This window comes from Eschrichtius robustus, chromosome 10, assembly GCF_028021215.1.
Source record: "Eschrichtius robustus isolate mEscRob2 chromosome 10, mEscRob2.pri, whole genome shotgun sequence".
Taxonomy (NCBI): Eukaryota; Metazoa; Chordata; class Mammalia; order Artiodactyla; family Eschrichtiidae; genus Eschrichtius; species Eschrichtius robustus.
Window position 1 is genome coordinate 11,691,458 of NC_090833.1, and position 20,428 is coordinate 11,711,885.

General features: G+C 44.4%; 1 protein-coding gene across 6 annotated transcripts in view; it reads left to right on the forward strand.

The window, feature by feature from the left end:
- Positions 1–20,428, forward strand: part of DENND1A (DENN domain containing 1A) — a 535,812-nt gene that overhangs the window by 343,544 nt on the left and 171,840 nt on the right. For all 6 annotated transcript variants that reach the window (XM_068552005.1, XM_068552010.1, XM_068552006.1 and 3 more), the window contains one exon: positions 11,776–11,877. In XM_068552005.1, coding sequence (XP_068408106.1) covers positions 11,776–11,877 — 102 coding nt within the window. The remainder of the gene's footprint in view (positions 1–11,775; positions 11,878–20,428) is intronic.

The following is a 20,428-nucleotide window of genomic DNA, read 5'->3' on the forward strand; positions in this document are numbered from 1 at the left end:
TCATTTCAAATTGGATGGATACTATTTTTGAAATACTGCTGGACGCACTACACTCATTATTTAGTTTTCACAACAAGTCTATGCTATAGAAGTGGTGGCTTTGCTTTACAGGTGATGAAATTTGGGCACAGAAAGGTTAAGTAACTTGTCCAAAGTCACACAGCTAATAATTAGCAGGACCAGGATTCAAACCCAGTTATTTTGTTGTGTGAAGTATTTTAGTGTGTACAAAAAATAATAATAATAATAATACTGGCCTGGCCTTTAGGGTCTTTTTGTTATTATATATCTAGCCTATGATAAGTCTGTGTATGGAGGTTACAAAAGAAATATGTGATCTGGTCACTGTCCTCAGTATTTGCTAAACCAGGAAAGTAGACAGGGCTCCACAGAGAGGAGAAGGGGCCCAGGCTTTGGGGACTGGCAGTCCAAAGCTCAAATCCTGGCTCTGTTATTACTCTGGACCTGGAACAAGAGCTTCATTTTTGTCTTCTGTGAAATGAGAATAATAATGCCTACTCCATGAGGATCAAATGAAATCAGGTATTTAAAAATATAGTGTTTTCAAACTCGATATTTTATAGATGACAGTGGTGAGTGTTATTGCAGTATATGTAAATATAGTATGGTTAAACCAGTTACTTTAAGGGAAAAGTGACAGGTACACATGAAACAATTAGAAACATCACTAATCAGGTTTTAATTGAGGACCCAAGTATGTGTTGCCCGCTGTACTTGCTTAGGACCAAAGAAGGCCACTTGCTGTGGGAGCAGGAATAGTCAGGAAGGTTTCATAGAAGAGCAGGGTTTTGCAGGATGGAGATAATCATGGTGATCCATGTCTGGGCCATCTTCACATCTTACCAAGTGCTCTGCCACCTCATCTCTCGTTTGCATTTTGCAGCAGTGGTGAAAGGTGTTGACACCTTCCTTGTCCTCTTTTTACACATGAGGAAACTGAATCTCTAGCAGTAGGAAGGGTGTTTCAATTTGGGGCAAAACCCCAGCAGTGTCAGGCATGTACATGGGCTCACCCCTCCATTTCGGGGGCCAGAGTGGAGGCCAGAGTGGATGGTGGTGCTGTGTTGGGTGGACTTGTAGAGTGAGCCCCAGAGCTGGCAGAACCAAAATCTCAGAGGGAGGCTGGCTGGCACTGACTGAGCTTCTGCCCTGTGGCTGGCCCTTTATGAAGCACATGTCCTACCGTAACTCCTTTTAATCTTCTCAACAGTCCTGGAGGTGGGGATCAAGACCCAGTCTCACAGAGAAGGAAACTGATGCTAGAGGAGGCAAAGGGCCTTGCCTAAAGCTACCTGGCTAGTAAGTGAGTGAGCCAGGACGCCAACCTTGGGACTCTGCAACTCTGGGCCATGACCATCCTGAGGAGGCAGCTGGGCAAGCTCTGTGTGAATGGAGATGTTCCACCAGATTGAGATCTTTTCCACTCCATATGACTATGCCTTTTCTTATTGATTATAATTTATTGATTTATAATTTCTTATTGATTATAATTTACCCCACCCCGCCCTACCCACACTCCCACACACAAGTAGGTCGGGAGCCCCTTGAGTTTAGAGATCATGTTTTAGTCATCCATCAGTTTGACATGACTAACCAAATGGGTGAATGAATGAATGTCCAAAGGATGGATGGTCAGGAAAGGAGGGAAAGCACATTGAAGAAATAGCCCCTTTGCTGACCTGGGTTGAAAATCTCCGGACTTGTTAATGAGAGTCAGTGCTTACTACCTTGTGAGGAGTGGATTTGGCCTGACCTGTGAGGTGCTTACACCACTTCCCTCCCCTGCCAAGCTTCTGTTTCTGTTTAAAGCACACTGGGAAATTCCAGCAGTGTTTTCAGGGGTCCTCTGAACTGTCAGGCTTAGATTTTTAATTTTGCAGAGCAGGAAGGAGCAAATCAGTGACTCCTGGCTCCAAAGAAAAGCCACTACGTTTATCAACTGCTTGGCAGCTCAGTGACCTTTGGGGCCAGAGGAGGGGAAGGAAAATGTCACTCTTCCCTCTGTGTGTATCTGAGATTTCAGGAGGGAATAGAGAGTTTAGACTACCTGCATATTTGCCTTTCCTCTTCTTGTCCTTTCCACTTTCCTTCTGATTTCTCTTTCCCTTCCTCCTAGGAGGCCAGTAGCTCCCCATGCTGTTCTTTGTTATGTTCTCATATACATGCGCATGCATTTGAGTACATTTGATGTGGGCTGTATAGTGGAAAGAACGTTGTTGGCATGGAGAACCCAGATTCAGCTCCTTTCTCTCACAAACATGTGAGAACATGGGCAAACTGTTTAATCTCTTTAGCCTCAGTGTCCTCATCCATCCAATGGGTACAATATTCCATAGGAAACCCTCTCCCTTGAGAATTTTAATGGAGTCTGGACCAACCATCAAGCTACTTGGTATGTCCCTGACAAACATCTATTAAATTACAGTTGCTCAGTATGTTTGTGATGGAAACAACATGTCAGAGCAATTAGTAAGGTGCACTGGGTAATACAGAGTTTTTGGTGTCCATCTGGGTTCAACATTAGCTCCACTGCTGCTAAGCCATAGGACTTTGGACAAGTTATTTCACTTCTCTGCCCCTGCATTTCCTTGTCTCTTCACAAGGGTGTCGTGCGGATTGCGTTAAATGGTACGGCGTGTAAGGGCTGGGCCGCGGGAGGAGCACATCAGCTAGCAGCTCTCATTTTGTTACTGTGGGCGTCAGGCATGTGATGGATGCGGAGCGTGTAACACAGTTCCGGGCCGTGCAGGCCCCTGGGAAGTTAGCTGTGCCTCAGCCCACACGTAACCAGGAGTATAGGCAGCCTAAGAGGTGACTGTGTGAAGGCCAGCAATAGTCGTTTAGGGTAAAGTTTAGATGGACGAACTATTAAGATGTAATTTTTGGTTTTGTTTTAACCATATTCCCTACCTTTCAAAACTTTAAAAAAAAAAAAAACTGCCAAGAAGTCATACTTAAGTGAGACATAAACTATAATGCCAGGAGCCATATTAGTGTGCCTTTTTCAGAGAGAAATGAACACTGGACTTTCTCTGAGCCAAAGCAGAGCACTCTGTGGGCTTCGTAATGCTCTGATTTAAGAGGATGATGCATCCTCTTGAAGCAAAGTGTCTTTGCAGGAAGTTGGTGTAGACCCGTCCCCTTTGCTTGGTGGTCTAGATGCTGGTGTCAGAGGTGCTGCCTCAGGTGGTGGCGTGGCCATAGGAGAGGAGACTCCTTACCGGCCTCAGGGGTCACTCCAGCAAGGAGAAGGCCTGCCTGTATAAAATGAAGAGCAAGGATTTGTGCTGGTGATGTAATCCAGGGGATCCAAAGAATGGTCAGGAGCATGTGCTGTCTCCCTGGCTGAGCACGGGCCTGCCTGTAGCCAAGACCAGTACCCTGGGCAGATGGGAACATGGCCACGTAGGTATAAAATAAATTTTTCCATTTTTTTTCTTTTTACTTATTCCTGTCACAACCCTATGTAGCACGTGGTCATAGCCCCATTTTATAGAGGAAGAAACTGAGGTTCAACTGTGTTTAAATAACCTGCCCTGGGTCCTGTAAGTAGGTAGGCATTAAAGAAGATAAAACTCAAAGCCCAATCTGACTCCTACTCAGTTCTGCTGCTCTCCCAAAGCAGGCTGACTCAGGACTGCAAATGTCCCTTGGAAGGTACCCAATAATATTGCTGCTTTGCTCCTCACTGGAGAAGGGGACAGGACTGATTGGAGAAGCAATAGGTGTCCAGGAAGTGTCTGCCTTTGCAAACAAATTTTCTGACAGTGAGATATATTCTAGGTTGAATCCTTTTTATCCATAGAATTATTGCTATGTTGTTTTCATAATAATAATAGTCAATACCCAGTGCTTATTATATGCCAGAGACTATTCTAAGTACTATACATATATTAACTCATTTAACCACCATAACAATCCAGTGAAATCCATATTATTTGCTTTTCCTAAACATGTCACTGAAGTATGAGATTCATGGCAAAGGTACACTCATCCAAAGTATAGAGCAGGATGAGTTCTTACAAGGCAGGCATGCCATGTAACCGCCACCCGATCAAGAGACAAAATGTCACCAGCCCCCGGAAGCCCCTCTTGTGCCTCCTTGTAGTCATTCTCCCTCTGACCCAAGAGTAACCGTTATCCTGGGTGTCAGTACTATGTTAGTCTCATCAGACACATGCGGAAACTGAGGCACAAAGAGGTTAAAGGGTTTGCCCAAAGTAGCACAATTATAACTGGCAGAGTTGGGATTCGGACTCGGGCAGTCTGGCTCCAGAGAATGTGCTCATGCTCATGTCCCTGAGACATAGCCAGGAAAAAACAATAGGTTGGTGGTAGTTTTTAATGGCACAGAATCATAATAGTAGAGTCATTAGCCTTTGCCTTTGGTCTGAAAATCAGTTGTTCAAATTCGTATAGTCTTGCAACTCTAATCCTACTTTCAAATCGCAAGGATAGAAACTCGCTTTTCAGAGCCTCCCATTCATTGTACTTACTGCGGTCAGGTACTGTGTCAAATTCTTTACATGTATTATCCCACTTAAAGCTCCAAACACAGCTGGACAGTAGGTAGTATTATCCCCATTTTATAGATGAGAAAACTGAGGCTCAAAAGTGAAGAACTAACTGAAGGATACTCTGTGGCAGAGGCAAGGCTTGAATCTGGCTGTCTCATTCCAGAACCCACATCTTTAGCTACCATGGTAATGCCTATCTTACTTTCTGTGTCAACTGTGAATTAATTCTACACACATTAATCATGATAATTTTATGTGATTATTGTCACTGTCATTATTATTGTTATTCCCATCACACTTCCTTGTGCAGACTCTTACATTGGGCTTACATTGTCCATTTGGGCTCACATTGACATCTGTGCCAGGCCTGCCTCCCAGTAGAGTGAGAGGCCACAATATTTAATTCATTCTCCAATTAATGAGCCTTTGCCCTGTGTCAGGCACTGTGCTGGGCACTGGGGATGCAGAGACAAATAAGACGTAGCTCTGCCCTGACGATGGTCCTGGTGAAAGGACAACAGAAAAGATTCACCGTGTGCTGGCTCATTTATTCCATGCATGCCACCTCACGGACACCCCCACAACAACTCCCGTACAAGATAAGGACCCCCGTTCTCAGCTGAGGCAGCAGAGGTGGATCTGGGCCCCTGCTCCTCAAGGTCCAGGACCAGCTTCTTTCCTCCACCTCCAGCCCCCGGCTTCCTCAGCCAGGGAGACAGCACATGCTCCTGACCATTCTTTGGATCCCCTGGATTACATCACCAGCACAAATCCTTGCTCTTCATTTTATGACCTGGTTCTAAGTCCTGTCTTTGTCACTAGCTGCCCAATCCCCTCCCTAGATAGGCAGGGTGAGCCCCATCTGTGTAGAGGACTGGTGTGGTTTGAGCAAGTGCAGCTGATACTTTATATTTTAGCGCAGGAGTTGAGGGGACCCATTGTTTTCATACAACCAACTTTAGAAAGTAAGGTTCAGTAGAATCTTCTTGACTCGAGAAGATACACCGAAGGTACAGTGATCCTCAAGTGGACCCCACTTTTACGTAGGGTTGTATATCATGGGCATTGGATTCTATATTTATCCTAGGAGGGTATGAGTAGAAAAAAAGAGTTTTAAAAACCCTAGGCTAGACAAAAAAGGAAGGAGGCAGGGAGCCAAACACAGCTGCAAATCAGAATGTACATTGGTGATGGTTCAGGGCAGAATTACCTTGTCGTGTGGCATTTGGTCACCATCATTCATGCGTTGTTATTTTTCACTGTCTGTTATGACTTTATTCTGTGTTCTGGACATAACACTAATATGTTTATCAACTCATTGTGTTGTGATTTATACACAGCAAACCATCCATTTAAAGTGTATGATTCAGTGAATTCTGAGTTTTATACATTCATGAAACCACTACCAATAATGATATAGAATATTTCCATCACCCTCAAAAGACCATTCTTTTTTTAAAAAAATATTTTGTTGCAGTGTTTTGGGTTTTTTTAATACATTTATTTTATTTTATTTTATTTTTTGGCTGCGTTGGGTCTCCGTTGCTGCGCATGGGCTTTCTCTAGTTGCGGCGAGTGGGGGCTACTCTTCGTTGCGGTGTGTGGGCTTCTCATTGAGGTGGCTTCTCTTGTTGCGGAGCACGGGCTCTAGGCACGCAGGCTTCAGTAGTTGTGGCTTGCGGGGTCTAGAGCGCAGGCTCAGTAGCTGTGGCACACGGGCTTAGGTGCTCCGCGGCATGTGGGATCTTCCCGGACCAGGGCTCGAACCCGTGTCCCCTGCATTGGCAGGCAGATTCTTAACCACTGTGCCACCAGGGAAGCCCCATTCATTTTTGTTTAAATTTTATTTTATCTTGAGCTTCTCATGTGCCAATCACTAGTCTACGTGCTTTAAAAATGTTAACCCATGTAATCCTCATCACACGCATGAAGTGTAAGCACTGTTTACAGAGGAGAAAACTGAGGCACAGAGAGATGAAGTGAAGTGCCCAAGTTTACACAGCCGGTGAGTGGCGGAGCTAAGTGAGAACTCAGACAGACTGGCTTCCGGATCCTGTGCGCTTCCTCTCTAGGCTCTACTGTCTCTCGTTCATTCATGCATTCATTCAGAAATTGCCTGCTGTGGGCCAAATATGGAGGTAGGAGCTGAGAATACAGAGATCTGTCTTGGTGGCCCCAAGAAGCCCACAGACCAGGGAAGGAATCGAATGCCTGTATTAATGACTCTAGATTGACATATTTTTCTGGTTGTGGGAGTAAACCATAGGCTACCATGGGGAAAGGCACACTTTCTGCTCCCGCGGGTCCTTCGGGGTAAGGTTAGCCAGGCTCCACTGAGGTTCCAAGAAACATTGAGGGAGACGGGACAGACGGGCAAGAGAGCCGCTGTTGGTTGAACACCTCTTATGGATGTCCTGGCAGTCTTGCTAACTCTTCTACGTACATTCACTTATCTATCCTCACGACAACTCTGTGAGGTGTGTACTATCGTGATCCCCATTTTACAGATGAAAACCTGGAGGATTTATGAGGTTGAGCCTGTATCCACTCAGCCACCCTGACCACCTCCCATATTCTGATTTTTCCCTTTCTTGTCCCGAAAGGCAGAGGTCAGACTAAGTCTGTCCATGACAAAGTATAAAGGGAAAGACATTTTTGATTAATAATATTTATGGAAAGATACCATTTTTGTGTGTTTCTCTGTGTAAGAAATGCCATTTGGAAAGCCGGTGTGCATGTCAGTATCATTTTTTTTTTTTTTTTTTTTCATTCTGAGAAAAAGCCTATAGAGTCTGGTGGGGGGAGGGTTTGCAGCTGGCAGGAGCTTTGGCATATGTTGTAACTAAAAAGAGAGGGAATGTGTTGGTGGGACGAGCTACCGGAGAGCTGTCTCGGTGTGCTGCGGTACTAGTAAGTGTTTTAATTGGGTAGGGTTTTTGGAGGACTATTTTGACATCTGCTCGTGTCTTTGCTGATTTTTCTTCACTTAGAGTAGGAAACACAAGCTGTGGATAAAATGACTTTAAAATAATTGGAAGTAAAGATATCTCTCTCAAAGTCGAATTTGAGAGGGACACTCTTTAAGAAGTGGAAAGGAAATTCCACTTCTAGGAATCCATCCTAAAGCACAAGGCTTTATGCCTACAGATTTCACAACAATATTATTTATAATAATTTCTTAAAACTGGAAATAGGCAACAAAAGGGGCTTGATTGGGTTTGTTTCTATGAAGTGGAACATTTTGTAGCAATTAGCAATGATCTTTACGAAGCTTTTAATGAAGTGAAATATTGCTTATATTGTAATAAGTGAGAAAATCAGAAAGAAACATTACGAATTGTTTCAACTGTGTTTTAAAAAGTAGGGATTGGGGCAGAGGGTTGTGGAAGGAAATACACCAAAACATTATCTCCAGGTAGAGGGATTAGGATAACCACAATTTTCTTCTTTGAACTTTTTTGTCTTTCCCATTTTCTTTTACATTCGTAATTTTTATGATACAAAAGACATGTCATTTTGCGTAAGAGAAAGCAAGCCCTCAGAGTGCTGGTGTAGCTGCATGCCCTATGTAGATACTTGTTCTGGAGTCTGAGCAGCTGGTTTGAGGACGTCTTCAGAAGAGTCAGACTGGGTTCAAAAGTCAACTCTGCCACTCCCTAGCTGTGTGATTTGGACCAATTTCTTGGACCTCTCTGAGCCTCCTCCATACCACAGAGCTGGTGATACCTCCCTCATAGCACGGTCAGGGTTAAATGCGGTCACCCAGTAATGGCCCAGTTTCCTTCTCCATCAGCACCGCCCACTCCATCCCCCAGTTTGAGGGGTTTTGTTTTGTTTTTTGCCTTTCTTCATTCCTCTTGTTTCCTTGAGCCTTTCAGGGATAGGGCACCATCCGGCCAAGCTGGCCTCCGATTCTTTCCCTGGGAACATGAGCTTCAGGAAGGCCCTTGAGTCCACGCCAGCCCCTTTGGAAGAGGCCTTACCACCAGGAGGGCAGCATTGTCCTATGAGAGGAAACTGTGCCGACCCAGCTCCTCCTGGAGCCTGGTGCACGGGCATTTTGGTTACTAAGGGGACCCTGGCCTGCTAAGTCAGAAGAAAGAGCCAGGTTTTTTCCTCTTCTTCAGCCTGCTGCCATTGTTCAAAAAGTAAACACTCCACACAGCTTAAGCGGCAAGTCCTCCAACCAGGAGTGGGAAGAAATCAAAAGCCCATTCCAGCCCAGCCGTGGAGAGCCCACAAGGGCTGGTCTGTGTCACTGGGCCCCCACTGGGAACGCAGAAACAACACCCAATTCTGGTCCAGAATCAACAGCCCTGTCGCTGGGCCTTTCAGCCCGAGGCTTCTCTCCAATGGCCGGGCCCCTTGCCCCCATCTGTTTGGGGCTCTCTGGAGCTCTTTGGAGGTCAGATGAGGCAAAATTGGCAGTTGTGGGGTGCAGCGACCCTCAGCTCAGTCCTCAAGGCCTGGAGTCACCGGCTGAGTTCCGGAGCCCCTCGTGGCCCCTTCTCCGATTCCGTGTCCAGTGCCAGTCTCAGCCTTTGAAGTGAGAGCCCAGCAGTTACCAAGAGGGACCAGAGGATTTTTGCCCTTAGGCCACTGCCACTACAGTTTCCAGACTGGCCGTGGGTGACGTGTATATTGTAAAAGCAATAATAATAGCGACTGTAAAGCCTACTGTGTGCCCAGTGCTGTGCACACACCACCTCTAATTCGCACAGCAGCCCCGGGGAAGAGGGCTGGGGTGGGGTGAGCAGTCAGTTATCTTCTCGATTTTACAGATGAAGAGGCCAGTTAGTAGCCACGTAACCTTGGGCAAGCCACTTCACCTCTCTGAGCCTCAGTTTTTCGTCTCTGAAATGGTGATCCCTCACCTCCAGCTACTGTTGAAAGTGAAAGAATCTGTGTGAAAGTGCTTTGAGAGCTCTGAAGTGTGATGTAAGTGAAAAGGGTTCTTGTTGAGGCTGTTTTGTAACTTCCTGCTCGTGCACTGCGAAGTATTTAACCTGTTGGACTGCAAAGTGAGGCAGCTAAGGAGCCCTGGACAATTCACCATGAGTCTTAATGTTCTCAACTGTAAAATGGGATTGTGCTTTGTAAAACACGAGTTATCAGTGCTGTTTGCTGATAGCTTTTTACCCTGTGAATAAAGCAGTCAGTTAATATCAGTTTTGGGGTTTGGAGGAAAGAATAAACTTCTAAGTAGGCAAACCTGTCCCTCCCCTGCGGCTCTCGGCCCACAGGAAGCATTTAGTAAATGTATGAATTGATTGATAGGTTTGTGGACTGACTAGCCGCTGGAAAAGTCAACAGCAGAAGAAATTTGAGGCTCCTGGTCTTGTTGAGCAGAAGGGTTCCAGGATCCTGCCCTCTGGGAGTGTTATTTCAACCCTAGGAGGCTTCTGACCAGCATGGTTCCAACCCTCCTGCTGGGAAGAATCTCAAAATGTTTGCTTAGGTATGAAATTCTGTCCTAGAGGCTGGGATTTGAGACAACAAACATCAACCAGTATTAATGAGCCCTTACCAAGTGCCAATCATTTTGTTGGGTGCTGGTTATTATGCAGTGCTGCACCAAACTGATGAGCCCCTGAAGGAACCCACACCCCAGCAGGGGGAGGCAGGCAGGCAAAGGGGTGCTAGGGCTCAGAGCGACAAGGGTGGCAGAGGTCAGTTTCACTGCGGGTGTCTGATGACGAAGAGGTTGAGGTGCAGCGCAAGAACATGAGCTGTGGAGGTGGCCGGTGCTGTGTTACCTCTGCCACTCACCTCCCCTCTCTGAACCTCATTTTCCTCAAGTTACCTAAAAGGAAGGTAATGGTGTGCACTTTGCAGGATTTGATAAGAATTAAATGAGAATTAGTAAGTAAAACATAGAGCAAACACTAGTAGGCATCTACTACACTTTAATTGTTGTCCATTTCCAGGGCATTAGCAAACTTAGGCTAAAGCAGCCACTGGGACGTCCAGCTCCATCGCTAACCTATACAGTGCTCTTGGATGAATTAGGAAAAGGCGTCCTCATTCCCTCCCTCCACCAGCACCCACCCCCACCTTCAACTGTTGCCACTCAGCAAGCACATGGGTTGGCCGATCTCAGCCTCACCTTGGCTGGCTGGGCGTGCTTAGGCAGTGCACACCTGCACAGTCGTACCCAGTAGCTCAGAGGGTGGCTAATAATGAAACTGACCCCTTCTACATAGGGTGACCACTTAGCCCGTCTTATGCTGCTGCCCTGGTGTAATATGCTCTTTCACATCCACAAGTGTCCCAGTTTGGACCACAAATTATAGGGTCTTTCTGCTTAATCAGGGCAAAATGAAAGTTCTAGACTCTAAAGAAATGAGCTTTAATATATGATGGGGTAAGAGGATTGAATGAGATTGGAAGTGGTAGGTAGGCAGGAGGAAAGTAGAGATGGATTCTAGCGGTGGGTAAACAGTGTGATTGAAAACTAGCTTACATACAGTCTTATACTTCTACAGACGACGGACAGTTGCTCCCAGATGGTGGGCTCTTCTTTTCTCCATACTGTACCTTCATCCTCTCACCAAACACGAACACCTAGTAGGCACAAGTCTCCCTTACCCTTCCTATTACTGTACCAGTAGAATAACGGCTTATGGCCAGAGCCTCGGAGCCATGATTCACTAGCTGGATTTCTATGGAAAATGGAACCAATTTGAAAGTGTGACCTTTCTACTTAATGTTAAAGAGAAATGTTAATGTGTTAACACTAGGCTGTACACGTATTCCATACCCAAAAATGCCAAGACCCGACAGAGATGGGCAAGTAGTCTTTGGTAAATGAGAGGGGATGGATTGAATGGGGCTGTCATAAGACCCTACCTGTATATCAGAGTTCCTAGAGCCAGAGGTTTAGACTTCAGCTTCTTTTTTTTTTTTTTTTTTAATTTGAAAATATAGGGAAAGAAATAATGTTGGGGTATAAAGATCTCTCCCCCTAGCTGTGTGACCTAGGGCATGTTAACTTAGTCTCTGAAACCCTTTCCACTCCTGGGGCTTGGGGGTGACCATACAAGCTCACAGAGTTTTTGTGACAGTTAAATGGCCTCACACATGTGAACTGCCTGGCATTGAGCCTGCCACGGAGTATACCTTTGTCAAATGTCCCTTTTCTTCCTTACTCCCCTTTCCCAGAGAAAGCCAGAGAAGTATCTGTGTCTTCGTGGGGCTTCAATAATTTTCTCTTCTGGATTTTTTTTCTTACTTGCAGAAAGTCAGAAACATGGCCCTGGATGATGTCGTGATTCTGAATGTGGACACCAACACCCTGGAAACCCCCTTTGATGACCTCCAGAGCCTCCCAAATGATGTGGTAGGTAATGAGCTCTTGAGTTCTGACTCCCGGGAGCTCATGCAGTGGACGTGAACATGCCTTTGGGGAGGAGGAGGGATGGATACAGCTGTGGTTTTCCTGTGGCCTAAGAACTGCGGTTGGTTTCTGTTACCTCTGGAACCTTTGTCTCAGTGAAGCAAGTTGGGAGGTGGTTCATTTTTTTAGTCTTGTTTTGCTCTCATAACCCTCATCTGAAGTGGCCCCAGGGTCTAGACGGCCCCTCTTTCTGTGGAGCCTGGGGGTCTTGCCATCCTCATTGCCATTGCCGTGTCCAGAGAGCAGGACAGCCTCCCGGGGTAACCCCACTGAAGGCAGGTGGAAGGGCTTCAGTGTGAGCAATTTGGGGCACTTCAGACCTACATTTTTCTTCCTGTGCCATCATCAAACGCAGCTGTTTCCCACGCAGCAGGGTATCTGCTGCCAGTGCTCTGAATGTGGCTCCACGTGCCCTAGATCTTTCTTAGTTACCTCAGGTCTAGACAGAAGGTGGGCCTATTTAGCGAAAAGCAACTGGCTGCCACATTTGCCACACTGACATCTGACCACACACCTGTCTCATGTTGCCACTCAGAGCTGCCTTGTGGGTGGCTATTCGAAGTAGACCCAGCCTCCCCCATTGTTCATACGAATGAGGGGGGTCGGAGTTCCCTGGGAAGTACAGTTCTGATGTTTGTGGTTTGGCCTCCATAACACTGCTTGCGAGAAAGTCTGTAAAGTCACACTGGCTTCCAGACTGGAAGGAGTGGGTGTTCCTGGCCGTGTGTGCCGATGTGGGGCTGGGCTTGCGTGGTGGCAGGTGGCCACTGCCGCTGCATTACTGCCAGGAGTCCCAGTGGCACTTGGGGGTTAGCTGTCTGGGAGAGATCGCTGCTTGTTGGTGAATGGTTTGCAGCAGGGTTTCAGACTCCTCTGCTCTTAACTCACTGTGAGATTTTGGGGGGGTCCGTTGTGTTCTGTAAGGATGTGTCATTTGTGCCATAATTAAACAGTGGCTACAATTCATTGACATCTATGTGCTAAACACTCACCACTGACTTCCCATTTACTCTTCACACAACTCTGAGGAAGGTATTTTTCTTATCCTCTCTTTACTCACAGAGCTAAAAAGAGGGGGAGCCAAGAAGTGAACCCAACTCTGTCACTCCACAGACCCCCCGAGCCCCGCTGCCCCCTAGGTGCCTTCTGCATTCGGGGTCTCATTCAGTTGGCATCCTAGCCCCATGGAGTAGGTGAGGGAGAAAAGAACCTCAGGGAGCACGTGTCTTGCCACAGATCATGCGGCTGGTGGGGGCAGAGCTGTGATTGGAGCCTAGTCTGGATGACACCCAGCCCGTGCTGTCTCCAATCCGTGTACACGGTCCCACTCTGAGGCAGAGAGAGATGACAGCGTAGGAAAAATAAATGTGCCAGACCCTATGAGGTTTGCTGTTGATCATGTCAGGACAGGGTATGTGGTTGGTGTCTCAGGGCCTCTGGGCTGTAATTTGAGTTCTTTTTGGTCCAAGGAATTTGAGCTTTCTATTCCGGTTCCCTTTCAGTGGAAAAGTTCTCCCTTTAAGTCATGGGTGTCTTAGGTATGGACCTTGCAAGTGCTGAATAAATGTGGCAAGTGAGCCTGGGATATTTGAAGTACAAGGAATGGCCAGGGGCCCCAGGCAGCCCAAGATGAGTGACTGATGGCTCAGAAACCATGGAATGGACTGACTATCCCATATGCAGTGCTCTGAGCCAGGGCTGGGCATCGAACAGCAAAGATGAAGCAGATCTAGTCCTTTCCTTCAAAGAGCATATTCCAGTGGGGGAAACAGACATGTGAATCACGTATATCTCAGGATATAGCATAACAGGGGCCACAAAGAAAATAGGAATCAGGCACAGAGGAGCCCAGGGAGAGGGTAATGAAGGCTTCCTGAAGATGGCACATTCCAAGATGCCTTTCAAATGATCAGTGAGGTAGCCTCAGGGAACCAAGGAAACTTGAGCAAGTTATTTTCCCTCTCTGAGCTTCAGTTTCCCATCCTCAAAAGAGGACTGCTAGGCATGTCATTAGATCATTGTGGCAGGTAAATGAGATGGGGGTGTTCATCAGATGCTTGACACTGTGCTCACTTGTTGTCAGTGTTTGATAAATGGTGCTACATTTGTTCTTAATAAAATCATTGTCAATAATTATAGCCAGAGTTAGAGGACGGTTGGTTCCCTCCATGTCCTAACAGTTCTCAGCCCACATGAAAAGGACCTCCCATTTGCAAGCTGGTTTGTGGAGGGTTGAGAATGTTTCACAGCAGTTGTTTCCAGAATGGGGCTTTAGACTCATCAAAGGTTCCAAGATAGTAGTGAGGAGGGAATATGGTCAATATAGTACTTACTGTGTTTCAGTGGAATTCATAGATTTGATTTATAGATTTGATTTTTTTTAACTCAGAAAACCAGTTTTTTATTTTTAAAGCTCTGCCATATATTTCTGGTGGGTGTCGATGGTCACCTGCCACACTCGTTCCAGGTTGTCCGTGTAGCCAGCAAACAGAGTCTGGCCAACAGCAGACGAAGCCAGAGAGTCACACTGGGGCGGCTGTGCCTTGCTGCTGGTACTGATAACTTGTTGCTTCAGTTCACCTACAATGACCTTGCCCTTCAAGTCCCAGATCTGGATGCTGGGCCTGTGGCAGCAGAGCCAGTATCTGTTGGGGCTGAAGCACAGGGCGCTGATGATGTCCACACCATCTAGTGTTGAAAGGTGCTTGCCTTCATTGAGGCTACATGAGCTGTCAAGTCCTTGAGAGGGGAAATCTTGTCCGGTACACCTTTGCATCCTCTGCTCGTGGTACAGGACCAGGTCCTTTCAGTGTATCAGCATGTCCACAGTTGACCTCACAATCTCCCCTTTTGCCAAAGCTACCTGTTTACTGCATCTGACAGATTCTGCTTCTTAAACTTTCCCAAATCCTTGTCTCCATCCCTCCTAAACACCACCTAATCCAAGCTCTGATTTCTCTCCTGTACTGTTTCCAGCAGCCTCTGAACTTGTTCAAAAAACAAGTTCTGAAGACAAAAACATCCTTCTATAACTTCCCAGTGCCTATAGATTAGAGGCAGGTTCCTTTTGTTGGCTTTGGAATCAGACCTTTGTTTAAATTCTGGCTTCTTCACTTACTAATCGTGTGATCTTGGGCAAAATTATGTAAGCTCTCTGAGCCTTAGTTTCCTTATAAGATGTGGTTGTGAGAATTAAATGTAATGAATATAATATGTATAAAGCAGTTATCCTATGAGCTCTGTAGGTGATAGTCAATGATGATGAATTACAGATGCAAATGATGGTTAGCATGGCATGCAAGGCCCTCCTTTATGATAGGATCCTCCCATTTTTTCCCCATAACTTTAGCTCTTTTCTGTCCCTGCTTCAAACCCTATGTTATAGGTGTTTGGAATCAGTAGTTCTCCCAAGCTTACATGTTGTTTCATAACTTTATACTTTGCATACAGTTTCTTTTGTCCCAAATGTCCTACTCCATCTGTCAATCACTAGTGAAAAATGAAACTCAGTTTTCAAAACTTAGGCTAAACCTAAGTCTGTAAAAACCTTCCCTGACCTCTCCAAGTAGATTTGACCGTACCTTTCTCTTTGTCCTCACAAACCTTTATATTGCTTATAAAATTATACTTACCATCCAGCGGTATAATTTATTACACATTTCTGGCTTTCTCTTTTAATTGTGAGTTCTTTGAGGGCAGGAATCAAGTTTTATTCATCTTTGTTTCCGAGGGATGTAGCAGCCACTGAATAGATAGATGGAAGGATGGAAGGGACATATGGATTGGGTTATTTTGGTAGATGAAATCTTGCAAAACATGGCATCCATGCTGGAAATTTTATTAAAAGAGGCCTTTGTTCTGCTTCTAGCCATGATGGAATAATTGGAACTGAATTTCTCCTCCCTCCCTTTACAAATAAAACTCTGGGCAAATATGAAAACAGCTGTTTTCACATATTGGACAACAAGCAGTGCGGGAATATAATCCCTGAGAGAAAGGAAGCAACTGAGATGAGGCCCAGGATCCCCCTGGCTTTCTGCCTTGAGGCATTTTCCGGACCCTGTTGCCAGAGGGGACTCCCCAGCAAAGCACACCATCTTACTGAATCAAGGGGGTAGAGATCTGGGTTTGAGGGAGAGGTGGTTTAAATCTGTGTGTCAGAGCACCAGATAGGAGGGAGCTATTCAGCAAAAATCTGAATTGAGTCCTCTTCACTAATCTTCTGTAGGCTGATCTGCCCGTGTGTAGAGGGGAGCTCCTAAGAGTAGGAGTCATTCAAGCTTCAGCCAGCCAGAGTAAGATCTTGTTGATCACTCAGGCAATCATTAGAGACCCCCGGAGGCCATGCCTTGATGTAGTAGTCTAAATTAGCTCTAGAGTAAAGATGATTTTAGCCCTGCCCTCACACAGCTTAAAATCAAGCCTTGAGGAACACAAGACAGAGCTTCTGTGATGCTGGTAATGTGCTGGCTTTTGATCTGAGTGCCAAGTACATGGGCAAGAATTTATCAAGCTGTACACAAATGATAATGTGTACTTTTATGTATGTATGTACGTATGTTAAACTTCAGTAAAAACTTTTAAACAAAACCATTTCTTTTTAAGCCTTATCAGGATCAACCTGATATACAGGAAAATTAACCTGTCAAAGTAAACTTCAACCCTCTTAAAAAAGACAACAAAATCTGACACCCAACAATGTAACATTCACAATATCTAGCATCCTATCAAAAAAAATACTAGACAGGTGGGAATGTAAATTGATACAGCCACTATGGAGAACAGTATGGAGTTTCCTTAAAAAACTAAAAATAGAACTACCATACGACCCAGCAATCCCACTACTGGGCATATACCCTGAGAAAACCATAATTCAAAAAGAGTCATGTACCAAAATGTTCATTGCAGCTCTATTTACAATAGCCAGGACATGGAAGCAACCTAAGTGTCCATCAACAGATGAATGGATAAAGAAGATGTGGCACATATATACAATGGAATATTACTCAGCCATAAAAAGGAACGAAACTTGAGTTATTTGTAGTGAGGTGGATGGACCTAGAGACTGTCATACAGGGTGAAGTAAATCAGAAAGAGAAAAACAAATACCGTATGCTAACACATATATATGGAATCTAAAAAAAAAAAAAAAAAGAGGTCAGAAAAACCTAGGGGCAAGACGGGAATAAAGATGCAGACCTACTAGAGAATAGACTTGAGGATACGGGGAGGGGGAAGGGTAAGCTGGGACAAAGTGAGAGAGTGGCATGGACATATATACACTACCAAACATAAAATAGATAGCTAGTGGGAAGCAGCCGCATAGCAGCGGGAGATCAGTTCGGTGCTTTGTGACCACCTAGAGGGGTGGGATAGGGAGGGTGGGAGGGAGGGAGATGCAAGAGGGAAGAGATATGGGGACATATGTATATGTATAACTGATTCACTTTGTTATAAGCAGAAACTAACACACCATTGTAAAGCAATTATACTCTAATAAAGATGTTAAAAAAAAAAAAAACTAGACATGTTGAGAATCAGGAAAAATGTAACCCGTAACCAAGAGAAAAATTAGTTAACAGAAACAAACTCAAAAATGACAGATATGATGGAATTAGCAGATGAGAACCTTAAGACAGACATTATAAAAGTTATAAGTACGCTCATGAATTTAAAGGAAGACTTGAACTAAATGAGGAGAGAAATGGAAGATATAAAAAGAATGAATGAAAGGGAATATCTAGAAGTGAAAGATATAATACCTGAAATGAAAATTTCACTGATAGGATTAAAAGGATATTAGACACTACAGCACAAATGATCAGTGAACTCGAAGACATAGCAATAAAAACTATCCATTATGAAGCATAGAAGGGAAAAAAACTGAAAAAAGGTTAACAGAACCTCGAGGACCCATAGCACAATACCAGGAGGACTAACATACATGTAATTAGAATCCTAGAAGGAGAGGAGGGCGGAGAGAGACAGAAAAAATACTTAATGAGATTATAGCCAATTTTTTTTTCAGTTTTGATGAAAACAATAAACTCAGAGTTCCAGGAAGCTCAATGAACCTCAAGCATAATAGACCCAAACAAAACCACACAAAGGTGCATCATAATTACTCAAAACAAGTGATACAAAGAAAAGTTTCAAGTTAGCTAAAGAAGAAAGACACATTATGTAAAAGAAAAAAGTGATTACGGAAGACTTCTTGTAAGAAACAACATGAACCAGAAGATACTGGAATGAGATTTTTTTTTTTTTTTTTAAAGTAAATCATCACCTTTTTTGACCAGGATTCTTTATTTATTTATTTATGGCTGTGTTGGGTCTTCGTTTCTGTGTGAGGGCTTTCTCTAGTTGCAGCAAGCGGGGGCCACTCTTCATCGCGGTGCGCGGGCCCCTCATTATCGTGGCCTCTCTTGTTGCGGAGCACAGGCTCCAGACGCGCAGGCTCAGTAGTTGTGGCTCACGGGCCCAGCTGCTCCGCAGCATGCGGGACCCTCCCAGACCAGGGCTCGAACCTGCGCCCCCCGCACCGGCAGGCAGACCCCCAACCACTGCGCCACCAGGGAAACCCCTGGAATGAGATTTTTAAAGTAATGAAGGAAAATTTTCTTCAACCTCCAAATCTATATCCAGTGAAAATATCCTTCAAAAATAAAGGCAAAATTAAAATTTCTTCAGACAAATAAAAAGTGAAAGAAGTCATTGTCAACAGACCTGCACTGCAAGAAATGTTAAAGGACGTTCTTCACGTGGCAGAAAAATACCATAGAGAAACTTGGACAATAAGGGAGTGAAGAGTGCCAGGAGTAGTAAATATGTGGGTAAATGTAAGAGACTTCTTTTCTCATTTTTAATTTCTATAAAAGATAATTGAGAATTTAAAGTAAATAATATCAGTGTATTATGTGCTATACGTAGAAGTAAAATGTGTGACAATAGTAGGACAAAGGACAGGGTGAGAATGGAAGTATACTGTTTTAAGGTTCTTAAATTACATGTAAACTGGTATAATATTATTTGAAAGTAGACTATTAAGTTAAAAATGTATATTGTAGGACTTCCCTCGTGTCACAGTGGTTAAGAATCCGCCTGCCAGTGCAGGGGACACAGGTTCGAGCCCTGGTCCGGGAAGATCCCACATGCCACAGAGCAACTAAGCCTGTGTGCCACAACTACTGAGCCTGCGCTCTAGAGCCCACGAGCCGCAACTACTGAGTCTGTGCGCCTAGAGCCTGTGCTCCGCAACAAGAGAAGCCACCACAATGAGAAGCCCGCACACTGCAACGAAGAGCAGCCCCCGCTCGACACAACTAGAGAAAGCCCATGCACAGCAATGAAGACCCAACGCAGCCAAAAATAAATAAATAAATTTTTTAAAAATGTATATTGTAAACCTTAGAAGAGCCGCTAAGGAAAAAAAATAAGACAGTGATATATAGCTAATAAGCCAATATTGAAGATCCAAAAGATTTTGGAGGCGGGAAGGATAAAGGAACCAAACACAGATGGAACAAATAGAAAAATTAGCAAGATGATAGAGTTACCCAACTATAGTGAATATTACATTAAATGTACATGGTCTAAATACTCCACTTATTGGAGATTATTAAATTATATTTTAAAAGTAAGACCCAATTATATGCTGTCTACAAGAATTCCACTTTAAAGAGTCAGATGAAAAGTAAACGGGTAGAGAAGATATACCATACAAACACTAGTGAAGAGAATTGGTAGGGGAGAAGAGACAAATCTTCCTTATAGAAGAATTTCAAATTAATATCTGTAGATATTGTCCTGTCTAGGAGAAGGAACTTAATCTCTGTGTCCGTACCACACACACACACACACACACACACACACACACACACACCACACTTGAGTGTGGGCTGGACTTAGTGACTCACTTCCAAAACTAGTGTATATAAAGGGAAAAAGAGTAACTTTAGTGGAGAAATGGCAGAAACTACCTTAACCAAGTGATGTCATGTGAATATTGTTGTAAACTTGATATGATGTGATGAGGAGGATATGTCACCTTTGTGTTATTCTTTCCAGAAACCCAGTAAAATCACGACAGAACCTTCAGATAAACTCAAATTGAGGGACGTTCTATCAAATACCTGACCAGTACTTCTCAAAACTATCAAGGTCAGGGACTTCCCTGGCGGTCCAGTGGTTAAGACTCCGTGCTTCCACTGCAGGGGGCACGGATTCAATCCCTGGTCGGGGAACTAAGATACCGCATGCCGCGCAGTGCAGCCAAAAAAATGAAAAAAAAAAATTTTTTTTTTAATTTTTAAAGAAATCTATCAAGATCATAAAAAACATAGGAAAGACTGAGGAACTGTCACAGACCAGAGGGGACTAAGGAGACATGACAACTAAATGCAGTGTGGAATTCTGGATTGGATTCTAGGATAGAAAAGACACATTAATAGAAAAACTGGTGAAATCACAATGAAGTTTGGAGTTTAGTTAATAG